The sequence below is a fragment of the Anopheles nili genome, chromosome 2, assembly GCF_943737925.1.
Source record: "Anopheles nili chromosome 2, idAnoNiliSN_F5_01, whole genome shotgun sequence".
In the NCBI taxonomy this organism is placed as follows: Eukaryota; Metazoa; Arthropoda; class Insecta; order Diptera; family Culicidae; genus Anopheles; species Anopheles nili.
In genome coordinates, this window is record NC_071291.1 from 60,336,459 (window position 1) to 60,359,146 (window position 22,688).

The 22,688-nt window shown below is 49.8% G+C and overlaps 1 protein-coding gene across 1 annotated transcript; it reads left to right on the forward strand.

Moving 5' to 3' along the window:
- The first annotated feature begins 3,631 nt into the window (after positions 1-3,631).
- Positions 3,632-20,809, forward strand: LOC128727248 (zinc finger protein 423 homolog). The gene is made up of 10 exons (XM_053821142.1): positions 3,632-3,701; positions 7,434-7,894; positions 14,389-14,531; positions 14,627-15,657; positions 15,751-15,816; positions 15,901-17,044; positions 17,118-17,237; positions 17,318-18,442; positions 18,534-19,031; positions 19,120-20,809. Exons 1-10 carry the CDS (start codon positions 3,632-3,634, stop codon positions 20,501-20,503), a joined length of 6,042 nt encoding a protein of 2,013 aa, XP_053677117.1. The 3' UTR covers positions 20,504-20,809.
- Positions 20,810-22,688: the final 1,879 nt, after the last annotated feature.

Here is a 22,688-nt window from a genome sequence, read left to right on the forward strand (position 1 = left end):
AATCCGATCCAGTAAAGTAAAAATTTCAACGTACGTTCGCCAGGATGGTCAGAAAAGTTCCAAAAGTTCATGTCCGTGTCCAAAAGGGCTCCCCAAAATAGTCCTCGCTCAAAAACGAACTGCCTGTGCACGTCTGTGCTGTGTGCCATTTAGCTCTGGTGCATTTTATTTTTACCCACCATCCGGCCGAATAAACACGTAAAATACATTTACACCAACACTCGCCCGGAGCCCGGTGACAGGTTCGGGTTTTAAGTGATTTAATTGAAATTTGCATGTGCGAAGTGAATAAATTGTTTCCCATGCCCGACCCGGTCAGACCCGAGGGTTGTGTTGTGTCTCCATTTTCCACCAATTGCAGGACATCATCCTGTGGCAGCGATGTGTGTCCACCTTTTTTTCGGACTAATTTACCCACTTTCGTTGGCCGGAATTTTGCGCTACAAATGGGCAAATTTTGTACATTTTATCTCACCCACCAGCAGCCCACGCGTTCATGCCCCTGGATTCGATGCATTGCACCGTGTTGTACCGTAAATGCATTCTGCCTGTTTCGTGGGCCTTCGATGTGGCAGGCAAGAGAATTACGTGGAACCGGGAACCGCTGTCCGTCACCGTTTCCCGGTGCCGTGGATGTATTTGCCATGGTCTTGCCGAAAAGTGGTCTCGCAAATTGAAACCAACCACCAGCAGCACGGAATGTGTTTCGCACGTGGGTAGAAGAGTTCGTCTCCGCTTGCCGAAGAACCGTTGACGTGTTTATACACGTTATGAATATTTCATTTCGTTCTACCGAAAATGCAGGAATTTGGCGACAAAAGTTGCCCTGCAATGCTGCAATGCTGGTGGGAAACGGTCGAGTGCCATGTTCTGAAAAAACCACAATGGACAGCTGCTGCTTCATGGTCGGGCATTATCGATGGTCAGCTGGGTTCGTTTAGAGCGTTGGCAAATAATTTGTTTAGAGAGGTATCTAATAGGGCGACGAGTGGGCGGTTGAAAAGTGCACTTAAAGTGCTTTTAAATCACGTTTATTGGATAAAAGGATACTTGCTGTTTTTTTTTACATCAAAGCTCATGAAAGAATCACACATTTTCCCATTAAAAGAGGTAAAATTTTACCACAAAAACCCAACCCAATGAAGGGACTGTCAAATTTGGACCAATTTTTTGCTCTTCCGGTGCCACAACCGGTTTGAGAGCCTTTAGATGGTACGTTTTCACCACCAAAAGACCTCACATACTTGCGCACGCATACGACATTGAAATTCAATTCATCCTTAATCTAAAATGGCAGCCTCGAGGATGGTTGTAATGCTGGAACGGGGTTTTTTTTGGGTAGCTAAAGGTTCATAATCGGACCAAACAGGACCAAGTTCGCTTCGGTTCTATTTCATGGTAAAAAAGATGTCCGCTTAAAACGATTGGCAAGCGGATGCGCTACTCATTGAGAAGAGGAAAAAACACACAATTGGAACACAAGGACGTAGAATGGGTTCTTCTGTTGTTTCTTACTCCATTTGGGGCTCGCTGAATTTGTCGGCGAAATTTAATCCTCTCCCAACTGAGGCAACAAACCGATGGAGTCCTTGCTTTTTTTTTGTGTTCTAGCTGTATAACCGTACAATAAAAGAATCATGTCCGTTTCAATTGGAAAACGATTCGTCCTTTCATTTCCTTTTCATTGCCGAAATGAATCCGATACCCGTCTGCTGGAGGGGATCCGAACTCTCGGTAGAATGAATGAAAAATCAGGACCCGGTACGACAGGCAGTGGGTTAATGAAAGGAAATCCTTTTTATTTTACCCGTTCCAGATCAAAAATAAGGACCTTTCCAGCGCCATTTCTCTGCAGTTGAATTCCGGTTATTGTTCGTACAAAATGTTCCTATTGGGCGAAAATTGGGCATATCGCCGTGCGCACGACCATAAAGTTCCCAAACCAAACGGCTCCCAACAGAAATAAAGCACACATTAGCGATCTCTTCATCCGCTGGGTGTGTGTGTGTGTGTGTTTTAATGCCCGCTAAACGCTGCACCCAATTAGCCGGGCGAGGGATTTTGCGTCGGTTTTTCACGTGCAGTTTTTCCAACGTGCGCGTGGAAACGACACGAAACGCGACTCGTTCGTGTGCACCGAAGGACTCGGTTATTCGGAGGGCACCGAAGAAAAACGCAACGAAGCTTACGCCAGCGTTTATTTATCGTGTTTATGTTCCCAACCGTACATAAGCGCTCCCCGGGATCCGCAAACCGGGTGAGCCACGCGTTGCGAAAAAAAAAACCCTCTCGATACACAATGGCGCACCACGCAAGGCTCCCAGTGGCTGGGGCTGTACACATGGAAAACAGGACCCTCTGGTGAACACCGACCGAGGTTGCTCGATCAAGCAGGCGCTGCGGAAAAAGTTCACGTGTGCGTGCGAGAGAGAGAGCGCGCGCTCGCGCTCACCCGTGAAAGAGAGCGACTGCGTTGCACCTTGGCAAGCGTACGTCACCCAGCACCGGCGCATGGTGCTTTCTCGCTCGCACGCACTAAACCGTGAGCGCTACAGCAGCATCCATCCGCTCGAGCACTCCACCGAGTGTGAGCGAGTGCGCTTGGACGGTACATTCGCTTGCTCGCTCACACCACCACGCACGAATGGTTCGCGATCTTCTCATCGCGGTCACCTTGGGCTGTCATTTAGTGCGGCGATACCAGAGGCGCTCACGGGCCTAGACGACGACGACGACGTTTTGGGGCCCGACCGTCGCCCAACCGGGGGTTTCGCCCTACAATCGTTCGCTCTCGCTCTAGCGCTCGAAGCGGAGATCCCTGGCTCCCGGGAGCACACAGCACACACTTGCTCGAGAGGGTGGTTTAGGCGTGTATCGGCGTGCATTGTGCAAACACACTCACGCATCCGCTGGCTCGGTTGGGCGACGACCGAATGCTGGGTTTTCTCTCTGGTCGTCTCGGCTGTGCTGGGTTTGGTGGGCGCTCGCGTCCCAACAGGGCTTTCATTCATCCATTTCGCCTCAAACCGGTCGGCCAAGGTTTTTGGTGTCGATTTGGTGATGCCGCCGCTTGTTGGTGTCTCTTTGGTGGTTGCCTGTGCGAGCTGAACAACCGAAGCAAACACACGGAAAGGATTTCGTTCGTGTTTCGTCCTTTTGTCCGCGTGCAGTGAGCTTTCGTCTGCTGGTGGGTGGGTGGCTGTAAGGGTGTTCTTACATGCGTGTGTGTGTGCTACCTGTGCGTGTGTGTGTGTGTGTGTGATTTGAAGGAAGTGAAAATCGAAACGTACACCCTCAGTGACTTCAACGCACGCATTCGCCAAACGGGCACGCCAATGAGCAGATAATCAAAATAAAACAAAAAAGGGTATCAGCACCAGACGAAATCGTCCTCGAGTGTCCTTATTCTACGGTTTGCGGTTTTTTTTTATTGTGTTTGCGTAGTGACATCGTTGTAATTAATTCCGTTCCGTTAGCACGTTTGTTAGCCGGAGTTTGTTTATCGTTAACTGAAACTTCCCGATTCGCTTTTGCCCCCTTTTTCGTGCCGTGTCATGTTGAAAGGAGCTGCGTTTTGTTATAACAATTGTGCGGGAATTTTGCGTGATTTTACCGCGTGCGTATGGCTGCGATGGCCATGAAGATGCTCTACCGTGGCCCAAGCAGCCGATTGGAAACGTTGATTGAGAAAATTCAGCAAAATACGAACGGCAGCATGATCGCACCCGGTGCCTTGGGTGGCCTCGCTGGGGTGAAGGACTTTTCGCTAGGTCAAGGTAGGCAGGATGTTGGCACGTGACCAACAAGCGATGGAGCGTGTCTTGAGGAGGGAAAACGAAGGACCTTTTTCGGGAGACTTCAATGCGCGTCATACAAATAGTCCTAGCAAATGCTTTTTTTTACTTTTTTTCGTGGCATTTTTATAATGACTCTTGTCCTGCAAATGCATACTTCAGTTTATACCTCGCTCTAAATTTTTCTCCATATTTCAACAACGCTTCTGATCATCCCCTCAAGGTTAAAGGCAGAAAAATGACACTTTCTGATAGTGGCAAACGAATGTTTAGTCTACGATCGTGTGATGTGACCGTCGTTGACTCGACAAAAAGCGACATGAAAATAACACTTCCGCCTTTTCAAAGAAGCCTCCAGTTTTGTAAACAAATCATGCATATTTCCTTGCGATACACGTGGCAAACCTTCGTGATTGTGTATTTATCGCGAATACAGTGTGAGTCGTTGTGTCGCATATCTATCAACCCCGGGGGTGAACCAACTGTGGGTGTACTATTTCATGGTAATTGCCTTTGGGCATTAGGACAAAACGAATCCGATTGGAGAGCATTGCTTCCAAGGCAAGGGTCACGACCGTCTCCTTGAAGTGGTTTATGTTTTGCTTTGTTTTCGTGTTTCGAGTGCTGATGAACTAACATAAAAAATGATCATAAGAAGCTTAGTTGGTTCTAGTATTTGCCTTGTCTTTGGACGTCTATGCGATTATTACAAGCCACAAACCTCGCGTACCTTGAAACACACAGGTCTTATGTTGAACGTCATTTAACAATTTTTTTTTCTCAAATTGCAAGCTACAGCAATAGATTGAAAATTTGCTAGACTCTCTTATTAACATATGTATGTTTGCTGATAAACAAATAAAATAGGGAAACCTTAGAAGAAATAGTTTAACTTTGGTCAATTAAATATATTGATTGAACTTGTCCTGAGTTTATTTTTTTTGTTTAGTAAAATTTAATTGCACCAAAACTCTGCTCTCCATAAAAGAGCTCTTTGTAATTATCCATTTTACTATTCCGCACACATGGATTCCATCTAGATCCAACTATTCCAATGCCACACCGGTCTTTAAGCACACTTTCAAAACACCCATAAATCAGTTTAGCTTTATTAACCGGAGGGATTCATTTATCAAAACGCCACACGACTCCCTCCGAGGGCAAACGACGCACGCGCCCGGTGGAATGGGGGTGGCTCCACCCGCCCCCCTCCCTTCCCACACGGATCGAATGAAGCCGAAATTTAAATAAAAATTACTGTATCCCCTCTAATTACACTGGTTAGCACGCGAAAGGAAGTTTCAATTAAACGCAGCGACAGTGAGAGAGAGAGAGAGAGATAGGAGAGCAGAAAATCAACAGATGCGCCACCACCGCCACGGAGGGATCCCCTGGCTTGTGGAGGGGATCCCCCACAGCTTTTCCTGCTCGATCACAAAAACCGTGTCGGTTGCCGGGAAGGAGAAAGATAATATCCAAGCCCTGGGATCCACGCGTTGGCCACAATCGCGACAATTGATAATGTCCCAGCCGCGGCGGATGTGGCTACTGATCGTTGGATCGGGCGGGTTTTCCTGGGGGAATGATAATGAAGGCCTGCTTTTTTTCAACACCCCCACCTCTTTTCCTGCTCAAGCCCGGGCGCTATGCGCTAGGGCGGGGGAGCAATTATGACATTAAGGCTTAATATCAAGATTAAAGACGATTTATCGCGTCACATCGCGACGTCTTTGCCTTTCGTACGCAGCCACCGAGTCGCACAATCACCATTTGGTGTGCTGTGCCGTCAAAGGAACCCGCCGGAAACGCCATCCGAACCGCCGATGGTGCGAGAATGAGCGTCACCGGATATACCCTGTTGACCTTTCGGTGCGCGGATTAACGAATCCCGGAGCTCAGCAGCTGTGCCGTGGTGGGGGTTTTTTTTTTGTTTTTTTGGTGTGGTGTAGTGTTGCTGCCACAACCCGAGGCAATTAAATTAGAAGCGATTTTCATTAATTCATTTGCCTGCGAGAGCCGCCTATCATATCACCACCAACGTGGTGTGTCGGTCAATGTATCCTGGGGGCTTGGGTCAGAAGATGAGTTGAAATGATTACAAAATGAGGCGTACACAAAATCGCCCTAAATTTCACCAACAACCTGTGAACCGAACGAAACGCCATTAGGAAAAGTGGAATGGAATTCAAAAATATGCCCAAAAACCCTGCTAAAGCGTCAAGCTAATCAGGTGCCATCTTTTGCACACAACACAACTGGTTGTCGCCCTGTCAGCCCTTAACCGACCCTTAGAACCACTGCAATTATGGTTTCATTTTATCACCACCACCCCCCACCCCCCACCCACTAATTGACCCTAATGTGTGCGGAAAAAGTGCTTGTCCATTATTCCGCGGATATGCTTCAACTTCACTTCCGAGGTCTCGTGAGGGCCGCCTGTTGTTTTGGGCGCATCTTGGCCCCATGGAAATGAAGTGTCTTAATTGGGGCCAGTCCAGGCCAGGGTGGAAGATAAGAGGAGAAAACGCGCTTCTCCCGAGGCCATTCCGTCAATTGGCATGCATTTTTTATCGTCCCTGCAAAGTGATACAATTAAGCGGGCCGAGAGAAAAGCCATGGGAGCGCGCGAGAGTGTTACTTAAGATTAATCAAGTCAAACACCCACAGTGTGATGGCCTTTGGACGGGGGGTTTTTTTTTTGTGTGTGTCGCCCGGGCAGGATGTGCGTAATTGTTGGGACACGCGGCCAGAATCACGATAAACAGCGACACAGTGTGAATCCGGACGTGAGAAGTGTTGGTTTCGTGTGTATTTCTTATCGAAAAACGTGCAATTTTGCTTGAGAATTTTCCCATCCTACGAGTGAAAATTTCATGAAGCTTCTTTTGCAAATCCAGATAAAGGTTTGAGCAAAATGTGGACATCAATTCTCCGGTCCAAATCGCACTCCTTTCCTTCGAGAAACACGCACACGTGAGTCGTAAATTTCCATCTCTGCCACTGCCCTTTTGTAAAAACAAAACTCTCCACTCACCTGAAGGTGTTTCGTTTTCGTCCTGGTGGTGGTGGTTTATCCTTACACCTTGCTGCCGGTGAAAATGATGTCTAAACAACGACCGTAACGAAAACGAATGGGCTAAATGGATGGATGGATTGGTTGGTTGATGGGCTATCATTTGTAATGTGCATTTGCCAAATTAGGGGACGGGAGTGAGCGAGCCACAAAAACGAAAAACAAACGCAAGGGATAAATGGCTCCCCGCGAATAAGGAAAAAGCAGTGCCATTAACACTCGGCTTCTTCGTCTGCCATCTTTCAGGCACGCAGGGAGTGAATTTATTATCTCTCACCTATCTAGCTGCAAGCGAAGCGAAGCGAGATCCTTCCATGCGTTGTAAATTCATGCATGTAAATCCACAGATTTTGTGGCAAATTGTGATTGATTGTGTCGTTAGGTTTGCCCTTTTTTTTGAGATGTTCGTGTGTGTGTGTGGCTCAAAAATCACGAATAATAAGGTTGCTCCTTGTTTGCTGATAATACGCGTAAATGCTGTGCTATTCCATTAAAATCGAAGCTTCATCCATAAACCAGCAAATTATGTCAATCAAACTCTGATTAATTCTCATCTTAATGCCGTGCGCTTCAACTCACCCACACAGAGCTGTACTCCTCGCACACATCGTCCAGCTTTTCGCCGTCCATCTCCGACGGCATGACAACACCGAACTCGATCACGAATGATGGCACCAACGACGGAACCCTGCTGCCGTTGGAACCGACGGGTGAAAAGCCATTCCGTCAGGGTAGCAGCCAACAGCTGCATCATCACGTGCATCCTCGGCATCATCATTTGCATCATCGGCGAGCGGGTTCGGGAGGTACCGGAGGAGGACATTCGTCTGCCGGGAAGGAAGGTGGCAAATCGAAACACCAGCATCATCATCATCATCATCACAATAATAATAACAACAGCAGCAGCCACAATCATAACAGCAGCAACAATAACAACAGCAGCAGTAAGGGTCTGAACAGCACGTATCATTGTCAGTTTTGTGAGAAGACGTTCCCGCGGCTCGGTTATCTCAAGAAGCATGAGCAGGTAAGCGTTCAAATGTTCTTTTAGAAATTTTTGTATTAATTTTGGAGCTTATTGATTTGTGTTTAAATGCGTACTTTATCACAAGAGGCATTGTTGAGATGAAAGTGGTACTCGATGATTAACGATCGTCATTCCGGGGTGCATTTAATTGCTCCTCCTTATACCTCCTAAGAGATAGTTGCAGCCAACTTCGAAAAAACAAATATTTAACCCATTTATTAGACAAAACTATTACGCTCCAGTTGTTGATCTTAATCCATTGTAGGTTTTGGGAAATATCATATAAGCAGCGGGGGACCATATAATGTGCTAATAATCAAAGCAAAAAAACTGCAAGTTAGTGTTATCTTAATGCCTTTTACTTTTTTTTGTGTAAATCGAGGCTTTTTTTTATACGGATAAGGAATTTTGAAGCCCTTTCCGTTCCTTATTTGCTTTGTATTGGTTGGTTATTTGATAAACCTACCCAAATCTAGATAAAACTAGCTACCGTTCCTGTTTAGTCAATCCAGTAACATCTTTCAAAGCCTTTTGCCTCTTTTATCGTTCCTTGTTTGAGGTTGAAATCTCGCTGGTGGTCACTGACATTGACCAACATCTCGGACTGGTTTCGGGATGAGGTGTCAGTGTTTTTTTTAATACTGCTGGTTCCCTCGGAAAGGCGAAAACGCTTTTTTTTCTCTCTCTCTCGCAAACCAACAAACAATTATCATTTCACGCGTCATCTCACAACGCACCCTTAAAATTCGAAGCGATCCATCGAAGCGGCTTGTACAACAACATGACCCTCTCGAGTCACATACACCATATCGAGTGCGTTGTACGTTTCGAAACCTGATGGGCAGTCGATCGATCGATTAGTCGAGCTTCGTTGCGAATGAGCATAATTGCGGCCGTCCTGATTGTGCGCAAGCAAGCAAAAAAAACCCCCCCACAAACCACCTTGACGCGTATACTCGCGAAATCCAAAGTCAAGGTGAAAAACCGCAAATCCTGTTGATCGAAGGGTAGTGGCGCTACTTCAACCGCTACAAGGTGCACGTTTAGCGCGACGTTTGGGCGCACAAAGTGACACTACCCGTGTGACAGTGGACAACAACAGCTTGTGAGAAAAGGAGATGAAAACTGCAAGAAAAAGCCTATCTTTCCCTCCGGAACACGCCGCATGTGTTGTGTGGTGCAGCAGCGATGCGAAGAATTTCATCCACATCCGATGCAGTTTATCCCAGGGGGGGGGAGGAATTTTACCTCGCATGTTGACTTTCTTTCAGCGGCACGGATGGACAATTAATTAACCTACAACAACGATCGATCGGTGCTCGAGAGCAGGTCCCTTGCGCTTTTTGCGAACGATCCAAACAAGACCTTTTTGAAGAAGAACAAAAAAAAACAATCAATCAAACGATCCCAACGCTGCCCCAACAACTGACGGAAATTGCGATTGCGTTCGTGAAATGCCCCGGCTCAAGGTGAATTCCCTGGGTTGGTTTGCCGATAAAATTGTCACCCGACGAACGGGAAAAGTCCCCAAAGGGTCCCCAATCCGGATGGTGCGAAGAACAGGTCACACAACAGGTGGTCGATCAATCATATGGTGCGCCATAGGTCGCTTTAAGCTGCGGTAATTAAATAGCCACAAATAGGGGGGGCCCGCTTTATTGAGCCCTGGGAAGAACAATTACGGGACCGCGCTCTTTCCGGCAGGACACACACGCCGTGTGAAATCACCGCGCGGAGGTCAGAATGACGCACAGAGACGATGTCAAGTGAGGATCTAACGAGTCTAGGATGTAACCAGTGCCATCGGTGGAACGCGAAAAGAGGCGCATCATTAGACTGGCTCAGGAATGTCCCCCGTCGGTATCGATTACTGTCAGGTTGGTTCGAGTGTTCGAGTGTTCGGAACCAGTTCGATGTGGCTAATGAGCCTCGATGTGGTGGCAAAGGAAGTCGGATCCCTTCGGAAGCTCGTCAACACGCTCGTCAACAGCATTTTTGTCGGCTTTTAAATACTGCTGCAATATAGTCCCATTTTTTTCTCTGCTGCTGCTGCTTCTGTTGGCGAAAGATTAACGCCCGTCGGTGGCTGAAGATCGCGCATTTCTTGGGACAAACTGCTTTCGATTCGTTGAGCTTAAGACATTAGAGACAACCGGATTCTACCATTTAAATGTCCCTGTTTACACGAACCGGGGGGGAGGTTTAATTTATTTATAAGACAAAAAACGCCATCCTCCAGGTATCAAAGGCCAATTTGTTTTTGCCAGTTCTGCACAAACCCGGTGTCGTGTCCTGTTTATTAGGCAGGCGTCCTTTCCATGGTTTGTGACACAAAACGACCGCCCGACTCGTTGTTACAAAAGCCAGTCCTTTCGGTGCTGTAAAATCGGGTTTCCAGGAGCACCGGCAGAAAGTTTCGCCCGGCGCCTTCCGAATGGCCGATTGTTGTCTTTCCTTTCGAAGCAGTGCCAGCAGTGCAGTGGGAATGAATGAGGATACAGACGAACACATCCCCACAACACGATGTTTAGCGTGTTATTCGGAAACGGTATGAGGAAACGCAACTCGTGCCACGGTAGCGTCTTGCCAAATACGCAAGGACACCCCATCCTGGATGTTTGGGAATTGGCCACTGGGACGGTGCATCAGCAGCAGTGGATAGTTCAAAAGGCGAGACATAAAAGACAAACATCTTGCGGTCGTCTGCATCCGTGGCCCTTCGAAAACCGGGCACTTATTTTCTAGCCCTTCCCGGAGCAGCTGCCCCAAGTTTGTGTGTCAGGGATGTGGCTTCGTGTCGCCATCCGAAGGACAACACTCCCGCCCTTTGGAGATCCGTGGTGTAGTTTTGTGTTTTAATGATTTCTTTATTAGGCATTGTGTGTGCGGACTGACTGCGAGTTTCATTCAGCTCTTGAAAAAGCTCGCTGAAAAGAAGCGAGCGGTCGGTCCGGACGCTTCCAGGGTTGGTTGGGAACGTTGCCACGCGGCAATAAAAATTTCCCGGAAAATCGCACCAAACCCGGTGCGGTTCATTATCGTTTGTTCGTGCTCATACTTTCCGCGGATGTGACGGCGGCGATGTTTATGTGTCTCGCGGCATTAGCTCACGTCCGTCACGGGGCTTACCCTTTTGAACAGAACAGTTGGTTGAAGACCGGAAAGAAAAAAACCGCTTAAAAAGGTGCGAAACTGACAGAGAGAATCGCCCTGAAGGTTGGCAAATCATGAACGCACGCTGTGGTGGCCACGGAATGCACGCGCGTAGGAACTGCAATAAAAAAGCGAGAAAAAGGGCTTCCAGTGTTTGAGAGCAGAAAAAAGCCACCATCTGGGAGATGGGAACTCACCTTCAGGGGGTTTGGATGTCATTTTTTAAATTCTTCGTCAACCCGGGTTAAGATAAGGATTGAACAGGGAGATGAATTTATCACGCTACTCGCCCTTTTTTTTCCACGGGCTTATTTAAACCGGCGAGGGTGTGATATTGTAATGAAAAAATTAATTCCCGCTCTCAATTTCCACACGCTTTATCTCACCAACATCGTGAGAAATTGGCGCTTTTGCGCGTGCAAAAGGTGCATAATTTCCACGATCGGCACCCAGCGATAGAGCGTGCAAATCAACGATCGTCAAGCCGTCAAGCCCCCACTCGGGGAGCTAATTAATGAAGCTATATCGGCCTTTTTAGGTGAGGGAACCGTTTAGGCAAGACACCGGTTGGGCACCTTCCGTTTCGTTTCGTTTTTTTCCTTTGCTTTTCATCCCCAATTTAGCCGCAGTAATTAGCAATCGCACGATCGATCTCCCTTCCCGCGAGGAAAAAGCCATTGCGATCGGTGTCGTTGAAACGCTGCGAAGGACCCAAGCCCAGGGCGGCCACCCAACCCATGTCCCGTTTTGGTGTGGCTTTGAAACACCCAGGTCCTGGGGCTGGGCGGGTTTAATTCACCCGTCGGGTTGGCCGCGATCGATGGCGTGCCCAAGGAGGGAGCATCGATTGGGAGTTCGTTTCGGTGCGACTTGCAAGACTAAAAACGAATGCTAATGCGATGGGCTGCGATGTTTAGCCGGTTTTCTGTCTTTTGCTGCCACAAAAGCATTCGAACCACTCAAGGGAAGTCTTTGGTGGCCATATCTGAATTTCCACGGCCATATATTCTAAAGGAACGTGTCTCAGACAAAGCGGAACGAGGTGTTATGGCGATCGTTTTGGGTGCTGGAAAACGTTCGCATACATCTCACTAATGTACATCGCATATATATTATTCAACCCCTTTTATTATGGGTAAATATCGTTCATATCTCTGTTGCGGCTTTCGGTACATAAATATCTGTTTTTCGTGTTTTTGCATGCCTCAAAGTTTATGGCAAAAAATATTTTCTCACAAACGAACGTCTCTGTTTTGTATTGACGCATTATGGGATTCTTTTTGTTTGTTTGTTTGTTTGCTGGCATTGCAAATTAAGATCATAAAAACACCCTTTTGTCGCTCGGTACACACATCTTATCTACCCTGCGGCTCAATCCCATCCCAGTTCCATCAGCTCACAGGCACCATTCAACGACAAACTTACCGGGCTTCGGAACAAGCGAAGCATCTTGAAGCGGAACTTCGTTCCATTTCTCAAAACAACGCGCCCGGGTTTCGTGAAAGCATACCGATTCTTCTTCTACAAAGCGGAACAACCCCACAAGGAGGTGGCTCCATCTCTCGGTGAGAAAGGGAAACAAAAAGAAAAGAAAAGAAAAGAAAAAGCGGAAATCAGAAATTGCTCCACAGCGGGCGCGCGAAGAGATGTCACCTAGCTGATAAGGAACCCGCTCATTTTGCCTGAAAAGATCGCCCATCCAAACTGCGAAACCGAGCCGCCGGCGGATCATAAGGTTCCCGCGGCCGGAGAACCATTTTCAAGGTCCCGAAACGGTGGCGGAGATGCGCGAAAAGGAAGCAAAAAGCCGCCGCCTCAGAGACGGGACGAGCAACATGGAACACGGTGCAAGGAGCAGAAGAAGAACGGTGGACAAATTTCTGCCCGTCTCGTTGATCCAAAGGCGCGATAAGAGAGAGAGAGAGAACCCTCCCCCTGCCGACGAAAGGCCGCCCGTTTTTTTTTTTTTCTATACGCGAAAGAGGGCGAAACCGGCCCGGAATCCTCTCTTCAGTTGCGCAACACACATACGGAACTGGGACCTTCGTTCCTTGGCTTTTTTTTTTTTGAAGGTGGAAACCCAAGCGAACCCTTTTGCCACCTTCACCGACGACGGGCGCAAAAGAAGCGGGCCCATTTATGCATTCCTTCGATCGCCTTCCGTAGATGCCACCGTCTGGTCGCGCAGTTGCGCCTCTCGGATGCTTATCCCTGTTGGGGAAAACCCCAGCAAGTAGGGAGGCGCAAGATCAATATGTATGAGAAAAAGGGTTTCGTCCATTCGGTCCCCGGTGGAGGTTCGGTTCTTCGCTGCTGTCATAATTTGGACGCCTTCCCCTTTCGGGCGGAACGGATCACAACGCAGCCGTGAAAAAGGGAGACTGAAATGAATGGAGCCGAATCAGCGATGGAAATGAAAAGAAAGAAAAAAAAACACACGGAGACCAACACGCCACAGGATGGTAAAACACGGACACACGGGACGTGCAAAAATTTTGACAAGTGTGTCTCAAACTGGCCACTCGAAGCCGCCCTCCGTACTTCAACTCCCGAGAGCTCCCGGAGAGTGTGAATTCCAGTGCCCTTTTTCCCGTGGACTTGACCGGGGCTTGGGGGGGCTTCATTCCTTATTAATTCCACAGCCGCGGTGGCGAGGTTTCCAGTTCCCCAGTTCTCACCTGAGCTACCACCAGCAAGAAGGACTTGATCATATCATACTCCAACTGCGCGCGCGCGCAAAACCACCAGGAGGCCGTGTTTGCGCAAGCATTCCGGACGCGCACCTTCGCGAGGCGATGTAGAAGGTCCTAACCCGGTAGGTCGTCCCTTGGCCGCGTGTACACCAAAGCATGCGCGGCGTTTACTATTTTGCGTTGCTTAGTCCGCTGGCCCGTTTGAGCGGTTCGCTTAAGGAAACCTTCTCCCCGGGGGGAAAAGATCTCGGGCGCTGGATGCCATCTTTCGCGGCCTGCAGGTCTGTGGTGTTTTTATGGTGTTTTTTTAATAATTCATTAAAATACCACCCGGGAGATTTGAGAATTTTGTTGTGGCAACCAAAAAGAGCAGCAGCAGAAAAGCAAACACAAAATGTGCCAAAAATTATAAATGCATCGATAATAGAGCGTGTGGTGTTTTTTTTTTTTTGGTTTCCTCATTTTCCCACATTCCACAGGGGTTTAATGCCTTTTTGTTATTGTGTAATGATCTATTTTCTTTCAAAAAGGACATTTGTTTTTCAGCGTCTTTCATTACGCGAGGATGCCTACGAAGGACCACCTTGCGTACCAGCTGCTAAAAAATGTCCTAATCTTTCTTTTTCTCATCTCTTCTCACTTCCCCAGAGCCACACGGAACACATGCCGTTCAAATGTGAATACTGCGCCCGATTGTTTAAGCACAAACGATCCCGCGATCGCCACACGAAGCTTCATACGGGTGATCGCCGATATCGGTGTCTACACTGCGAGGCTGCCTTCTCCAGGAGGTACGTATACTTGAGCCCTGGGCTCTCCCGGCTGCAGATTGAGGTTAAAAATGTGTCCCTCTTTTTCTCTCTCCCCCCCCCCTCCACGCCGCCAGTGATCACCTGAAGATCCACATGAAAACGCACGACAACCAGAAACCGTTCCAGTGTACGATCTGCAACCGAGGCTACAACACGGCCGCAGCCCTTACGAGCCACATGCAAAACCACAAGAAGCAGCTGGCACTCACCGGGAGTCCGAATCTCACGTACAGCCCCCGATCGACGACGAGCTCACTCTCGAGTGGGGGTGGCAGTGGTGGTGGTGGCAAGCGTGGGGCCAAATTTTCACCCTACGCCAACGATCCGCTGCTGTTGATGAGCCGCGGAAGCGCTAAACTGTCGGCGCTAGCGAAAGGCGCATCCGGTGGAGGAGCGCTAAACACGGCACAGAATACCAGCCATCGAACACCGACCCCGGGTGGCCATCAGGAGCTGTTGGCGTGTCCTTACTGTACGCGCACGGATTTCGCAACACTCGAGCAGCTCGGGTTGCACGTACAATCGATGCACGGACACGGTGGTGCGTTGGGGTTGCTGGCGGGAGACACTCCGTTGCCGTACTTTGCCGCCCATCTCCGGGGTGGCCACGGTGGTGGTGGTCGCCGTGCGGTCACACCGGATGCGAGTTCACTTTCACTCGGTGGACTCGGCCCGTACCCACCGATTAACTGCGAGTTTTGTACGATGAAGTTCCCGACGGTGCCGCTGATGTTCGCGCATCTTAAAGCGGCTCATCTGGACCGGTTGGCTGGGGGGACGGCAGTTGGTGGCCACCAGCGGGGTTCACCGAATCATGGCCAGCTGGGAACAAGAGCCACCGCCAGTGGGTATGCTTCGCTCGAGCAGCTACACTTCGGTAAAAGCCTGCTGGGAAGTGCGTTTCCATCGTTTTACGGTGGACTTGGAGCAGGATCATCCTCAACATCCGGTGCGCGAATGTCCGGTGGGAGTGTAAAAACGGAACAGCACCGATCGTCCGCGGTGGCCACGGGTCGTGATGAGAATGGAAACGAATCGGATGAACCGTCCAGTAAACGGCGGCGGCGGCGTGGAGCTGAAGAAGATGATGATGGGATCACTTCCGGTGCGACACAGGACGAACGTCGGCAGAAGGAATCGCGGCCACAGAGTACCGATCGTTCGGAAGATGACGTGCCACGTGAGGAGAATGCTGCAGACGATGAGGACGATGATGAGGACGACGACGATGATGACGCTGGGGATGACGCTGGTGATGACGATGGTGGTGATGGAGGAGACGAAGATGGTGGTGGTGGTGGTCCCGTGGACGTGGTGGACTACAAGGAAGAACCGGACACTATGCGAGAAAACGACACGCGATCGCTTGAGCGCGAGTCAGCGTGTGGAAGCAGGATCAAGCAGGAAAGAAAGGACGACTCGGATCCGCTTGGTCCTGGTGGGCCAACATCACCGGGTTCAATGTCCGGGCGCTCATCGCCATGTGAATCACCGGCCGCATCGTTGACGCGTCCTTCAAGCCATCCGACGACGTCCCAGCGGGAAAGTCCAACCGAACAGCTTACCCCGACCGATCTCAGCCAACCGAAGATGAAACGGCTCAAGCTTGAGGCACTCGACGATGAGGATGAGGACACGGGCCAACCCGTGGAGGGAAGAAACGTTCCGTTGGGCTCGAATCATCGTGAACGGCACCGAGATTCTGGTAGACGTGAGAGTGAACCACGGGAACAACCGCGGGCCTCACAGGAAGGTACGATTCGTCCTCATCAACCTCACGGTTTTCAACAGCAGCAACAACAGCACTCGTACCATGGCTCGGGACCTCGGGAACAATCACAACAATCAATCGCACAACCCGCACCGGGTGCATCCTTAGCAGGATCTCAACAACAGCAACAGCAACATCAACAACCACCTGGTGCGTACCTCTGCAATCAGTGTAACGCCGCTCTACCCGATTTCGAGTCGTTCCGTACGCACCTAAAGGCACACCTGGAACAAAGTGCGGCCAGTGCTGCGGCTGCCGCAGCGATGCGTCTTTCCGGTGAGCAACACTCGAGTTGTGGTTCGGCTGGGGCTGCATCCGCCACTGGCACAGGATCCACTGGATCCGGTGGGGCACTATCGCTCACGGCGTTCCTGTGTCAGCAGTGTGGCGCAACGCTCAGTTGCCAGGCCGAGTACGAGCAGCACACGATCGGGCACTTTCTTGTGATGGCGATGGAATACCGTTGCCAGGCGGCTTCTTCAACCGGAACCGGTGCGACGACCGCCTGCCCCGGGAAGACCACATTCGCGAAGGTGGAAGACCTCCACAAACACCTGTACGAGGGACACATGCAGCTGCTCTACAAATGCACCGTTTGTGGGGAAACGTTCGACTCCAAGGTGCAGGTGCAGGTGCACTTTGCCGTAAGCCACTCCGTGGAGGTTAAACTGTACCGCTGTTCGGCCTGTGCGGAAGTGTTTCGATCGGAGCGTGAGTTTAGGTAAGCGCAGGATCGATTTATCCCTTCGATCACGCTCACTAACCGCGTGTAACCGTTTGCTTTATCCTTGCAGGCAGCACATACGCACCCGTCACCTAGCGGCCGGAGCCATTCAGTGCATGTTCTGTCGGATGGTTTGCGCTTCCGAGCTGGAGATGCACTTTCACTTGGCGTCCCACGCCCGCAAGTACAAGTAAGTATGCAAAGGAGCTGCAGTCGGATTCGGGGACAGTCTTCCTAACAACGCTGCTTCTCTCGCGCCGAAACCCACAGGTGTCCGGCATGTCCTGAATCGTTCCACGTCGAGTTTCTGCTCGATCGGCACATCCAAACGCACCACACGCAGAAGGAAACGGTTTCACCGAATCGCCGGGAGGCGATCACCCATTCGGCTGTGGCTTCTACGCCATCGTCCTGCACGTCCACTGCCGCTGGCACGAGCTCAACAACGGCCGCATCTTCATCATCCGTTTCAAGTCAACCGGCTGGAGTTTCTGCGGGGTTGGACTATCTACAGCTGCACGGACAAATGGCGGCTATGGCGGCAGCGGCCGCTTGGCCCAGCCTCTACCAGACGGCTAACAAGTTCTACGCCAACCCGCTGCACGTGGACACGCTGAACCAGCTCAAACATCCGCAGCATCTTCTGCACGGGTTCTACGACACGATGATGGGAAAAGCCCAACAGCAGCAGCAGCAGCAGCATCGTGCCTCATCGTTCCTATCCGATGCCCCTGCAGCTGGGACAGGCAAAAAGAACCCGTTCACATCAGGCCACTCACCGAACACGGGCCATTCGACGACGCAGCTTGCCAGCTCGCTTTTGGGGCTCGGATACGGTGCCACGACGAGCTCCTCCACCGTGGCCGCTCAGTCCCAATCGCAAAGGGACCGTTCCGGTGGATCGCACCATCACGCCCACAACGGTTCCTCGGCGGGAGTGTACTCTCCCGAGGGTGGAAACGGCACCGGAACAAATGGCACCGGAACCACCCCGGCCGGGTCGAAGCTGTACTCACCGATCTCGATGATACAACGATACGGAGACGGAACCGGTTTGGGGCCTGTGGCACGAGCGGGTGGAGAATCTCCCCCCGACCATCCGCTGCTGGGAACCGACCAAGCGACCCGGAAAGCCACCCAACAGGCGAGTCAACAGCAGCAATCACAGGCTGTTCCCAAGCCATCCTCCGCGTCAACCGGTCAGCAATCGTCCGGTTCCGCTGCTGCCCAGATTGCGACCGTTTCGGGCAGCAACTGCTGCTACAGCTGTGGTATCTGCGAGCGGTCCGATTTTAGCACGGAAAGTGAGGTCCAAACGCACCGAAAGATCGTACACAATCTGAAGACGGGCGTGAGCTTACGGTGCGCGTACTGCAACGGTGACTTCCGGTCGAGGTAAAACGACCAGCGAAATTTCCCTCAAGGTTGTTTGATTAACACCCCCTTTTTGTATCTCTCTCTCTCTCTCTCCCACATGGCGTTTCAGAAACGAGTTGGAGAACCACATGAAGGTCGCTCACAACACGGGCGGTGGCAAGCACAAGTGCTTGATTTGCGATGAAATATTCCCCTCACCGGCGGTGCTGGCCGAACACAAGCTAACACACTGCAAGGTCGGTGCATCCGGGCGCTGTTCGCACTGTAGCCTCCCACTACCGGATGCTCACACGTTCAAGCAACATCTTCCGGCGCATCAGCAACCAACCGGAACGCAACCGGTCACGCCGGCAAGTTCTGGCTCGACCACGGCCACTGTCACAACGTCCGCAAACTCCGCCCAAGGTGGTAGTGGCCCTTCGGGTGGTTCCTCCAGCACCGGACAAACCGCCCCAGGTGGATCCTCATCGGGAGGTAACACGGTGGCCACGGGATCAAGCACCTCTACTGTGGCTAACGCGAACCTGGAACAAGAACGCTTCCCCCAGCAGTGCATCTGTTGCCGGCAGACGCTGAATTCCGAGTTCGAGATAAGCCTCCACGCCAAGTAGGTGTAGGCGATAGAGGTCTATCGCGTTACCGAGGGACCCCCGGTTTCTAAACATCTGCTGACATTTGCTTACTTTATTCTTCAGATTCCACACCAAATCCCCGGACACTAACGAGCGCACGTGTGCCCTCTGCCTGGAACCGTTGCCGACGCACCCCGAATCGGTGACGAAAATTTGCGATCCGTGTCTGAAACGGCACAACTTCCCCTCGAAGCTGCTGTCGATGAATTTCCTCAAACCAGCCGGTTCTTCTGGCACCACTCCGGGAGCTGGTCCACATGGTCACATCGGAAGCACCGGATCGGGAGAAGGACGGATCGCAGGACCACCACCACCGGCAGCACCACCAATAGCAGGTTCAACGGGTCATCACCATCACGAGCAGCTCGGCGGTGGCACGCGGGACTCCGGCACACCGGTGTTCCAGTGTAATCTGTGCAAAAAACCCCTCCCGACGGGTCAAAGGCTGCAGGAGCACCTGATCGATCACACATTTGCCGGGTGTGAGGAACGCGGCTACGTTTGCTACCTCTGTTCGGCCGTTTTTACCTCCTCCGCCGGTTTGCAAGCACACCTGCCCGTAGCGCACGCGAGTGCGGCCGCCAAACCGTACGACTGCGAACGGTGCGGCATGGCGTACTTCTTCCGGGCCGAACTGGAGCATCACCTTATCGATCACGAGCTGGGATTGAGGTTGCCGGTGCCACCACCACCACCACCAGCAGCTGGGGAGTGTTTCGAGCGTGAGGATGAGCGACGATCCCGGCGACGGGCATCGGTGAACGTTGAGGACCATCATCCGGTGGGAACGCGGATCAAACAGGAGCAGACGGACACCGATGGAATGGTGGACGATTCACCATCGGAGGAGGACGATCTGCGAAAGGATTGTGCAAGTTTTCGCGGCCAGTTGGCATCAGATGGCACCTTGGGGAAGGATAATGAGGCGCGTGGTGATGGTTCTGAGCGCCAGAAACCGGTGCAGGAGGATGATGAGGACGCCGCAAAAGAAGAAGAAGAAGCAGAAGAAGACGAATCGATTGAACATGATAAAGCTGATAATACAGGCGTGCGGCCAGCAAGAAGCAGCAGCATGAATGATGTTGAAGCTGAAGATGCAACTGCGGAGAATGAGCATCCTGCGTCACGGCGGCCACCGGATGCCGAGGAAAACGAACAGGAGGGTGAAGAGGAAGAAGCAGACCAAGAAGAAGAAGAAGAAGATGATATGGATATGGAGGATGGCGATGGACCGGAGGAGGAAGAGGATGAAGATGAGGAAGAGGAGTACATCGAGGTGGAACATACGGCCCTCGAGGACGGTGGAAGCAAGGGTGGCAGCAACAGTTCCGATCACCCACCCCGAAGACCACCACCGAACGTGTTGATGAACGGTGGGAAGGATTGCGCCACACTGGCCGCCGGTGGTCCTGCCGCACCATTTCCGGTCGTAACGGCGGCCGAGTGAACGTCGTTTGCGCGCCCGCAGTTTGTAGAAACAAAGCGTGCTAATTTGAGAACGCAAGAAGACAGCAAACGACGGCCATCCGTAGCGCGTGCGTAAAACGTCCGTAAGCGCAAGAGCGCATTTTGTTACATACGTTTTCGTTACTGCGAATTGTGTGTAGCCCCCCCCCCCCCTGGTGTGTAGTGGGACATTTTTTTGGCATATTCGCTTTGCTGCACACCCACGATACGCAAACGCTCACGCTCGCACATCCTTTTCGATCCCCACCATTATTGTGCACCACCCGTACGAGAAAAGCAAAGGAAAAAGGGGTTAAGGCAGAGGATAATCGCTTGTATGGAAGGAAAAAAAACAGAAACAGAAACGGACAAACACACCAAGACGCTTTTAGACCAATGTAGTACCAGTGTTTTTTTTTTTTGGTATATTTATTAACCGATTAGCCAAGTAAGCCACATCCTCGCTCTCCTGCCCTTGATTTCGCGCGTCCGCACACGATATATTATTCGATGATACAGTAAAAATAAACTAGCGAAAAGTCCTTACATCTAAATTGGCTTTAAAACTGCATTTTGTCATTTTGCGTTTACGAAAGAAAAAAAAAACCACACGTGAAAGAACAAATTCGCTCGCGCACATTTGCACGCAAATCGCACGCTATATTGCGTGCAAGTTGCGTTGCACGCAATCGGCAGCACGCAAATTACAACACCACACATTGCGCGCAAATGGTAAAATTTCGATCGCCAAAATCGCCTCGAAAAGCCGAGCGACACCAGCTGAAGTAACAGGAGCGCATGATCATAAGCAGGTAGCGCAACCGGGCGCCCGAGCGTATATAGCGGTACCGCTCACTCGCGCGGCGCGCTGCTCTAGCACAAACACAGGGTGGCTATGATTGCGATTCGCAAATTGGATATTTATTACAATAAGATTTAAGAAATTTAACAAAAAATTAATAAATTACAAATTTTACCCATAATCTCACTTTCGTAAAACAATCCAAAAAATAGTCAACCACAATGTTTTTTTTTGTTTTTGCGTAGTTTATTTTAATCATTTGAATAAAAAAAATGGCTCGGTTCAATAAACTCAGCTCAATAATAACTCTTAACTGCGTTTCGTCTAACATATCTCTCATATATTCATATCTCCCATATAACAAGGGAAAACAAATGGATACAAAGCTAAATGATTTTGTTCATAGCCATATTTGATGATACATTAAAAATAAACTTGCGAAAAGTCTTAATATTTAAGCGAGCTTCACTGCACATTCACTGCTTTAGTGTTACGATAAAATGGACGCTACAACACACGCAAGAACGAGTACCGTACGCGCGCTACACGCAAATCGGCAACCGAGTCACGCAAACGAAAAATTCGCTTTCGCCAAAATCGTGTCAAAAAGACCAGCGTTACCAGCCGAAGTAACAGGAGCGCATGATCTCATGGAGGTTGCACAAAGCCAGTTGTTCGAGCGAATATTGCCGTCCCGTTCACTCGACCGGCGCTTCCCAAGGCCTAATTTTGGCACAGGGTGATTGTGATCGTCCGCGAAATTAAAAATTTAATAAAATAAGCTTTGAGAAATTTAACAATAAATTATTAATTTATAAGAAACAAAAAGCAATTAAATTACTAGATTTTATTCATAACATCACGTACTTAAAATAAATAAATAAAAACTCCAACAACGGTGGTTCGTTTTGTATCGTTCGTGTATATTTGAATCGTTCGAATGAAAATTCCTTCTCTTAATTAAGGCACATAATGTATGCGGCATATGTATGATTATATGTATCATAACCGTCGGTATAACAACTGATCCGTTTTCATCTTCTCTTTTGTGGTTCTTTTCGGCATCCGTCAACTGGAAGAGATATTCTAGCGATTTTGGAGACGCATATAAGCTTTACGGTCGTGCTGAATTTAGCTGGATTAGGAGAATTTTGCTGTGCCGTCCTCTATGTCTACTGTATGTTTATATATATATATATATCAAACCGAATACGAGAATCAATATATATGTGTAAAATGTATATAGTAGATGAGTCCCATTAATATAACGTTTTGAAATCGTAGAAACAGCGAATAGCGCGCATATGATCGTAATGCTACGGATTAACACACTTCGTGCCACTTACTATTACTAAGTGTTAAAGGGTTGGGTAGTAAAAACGAA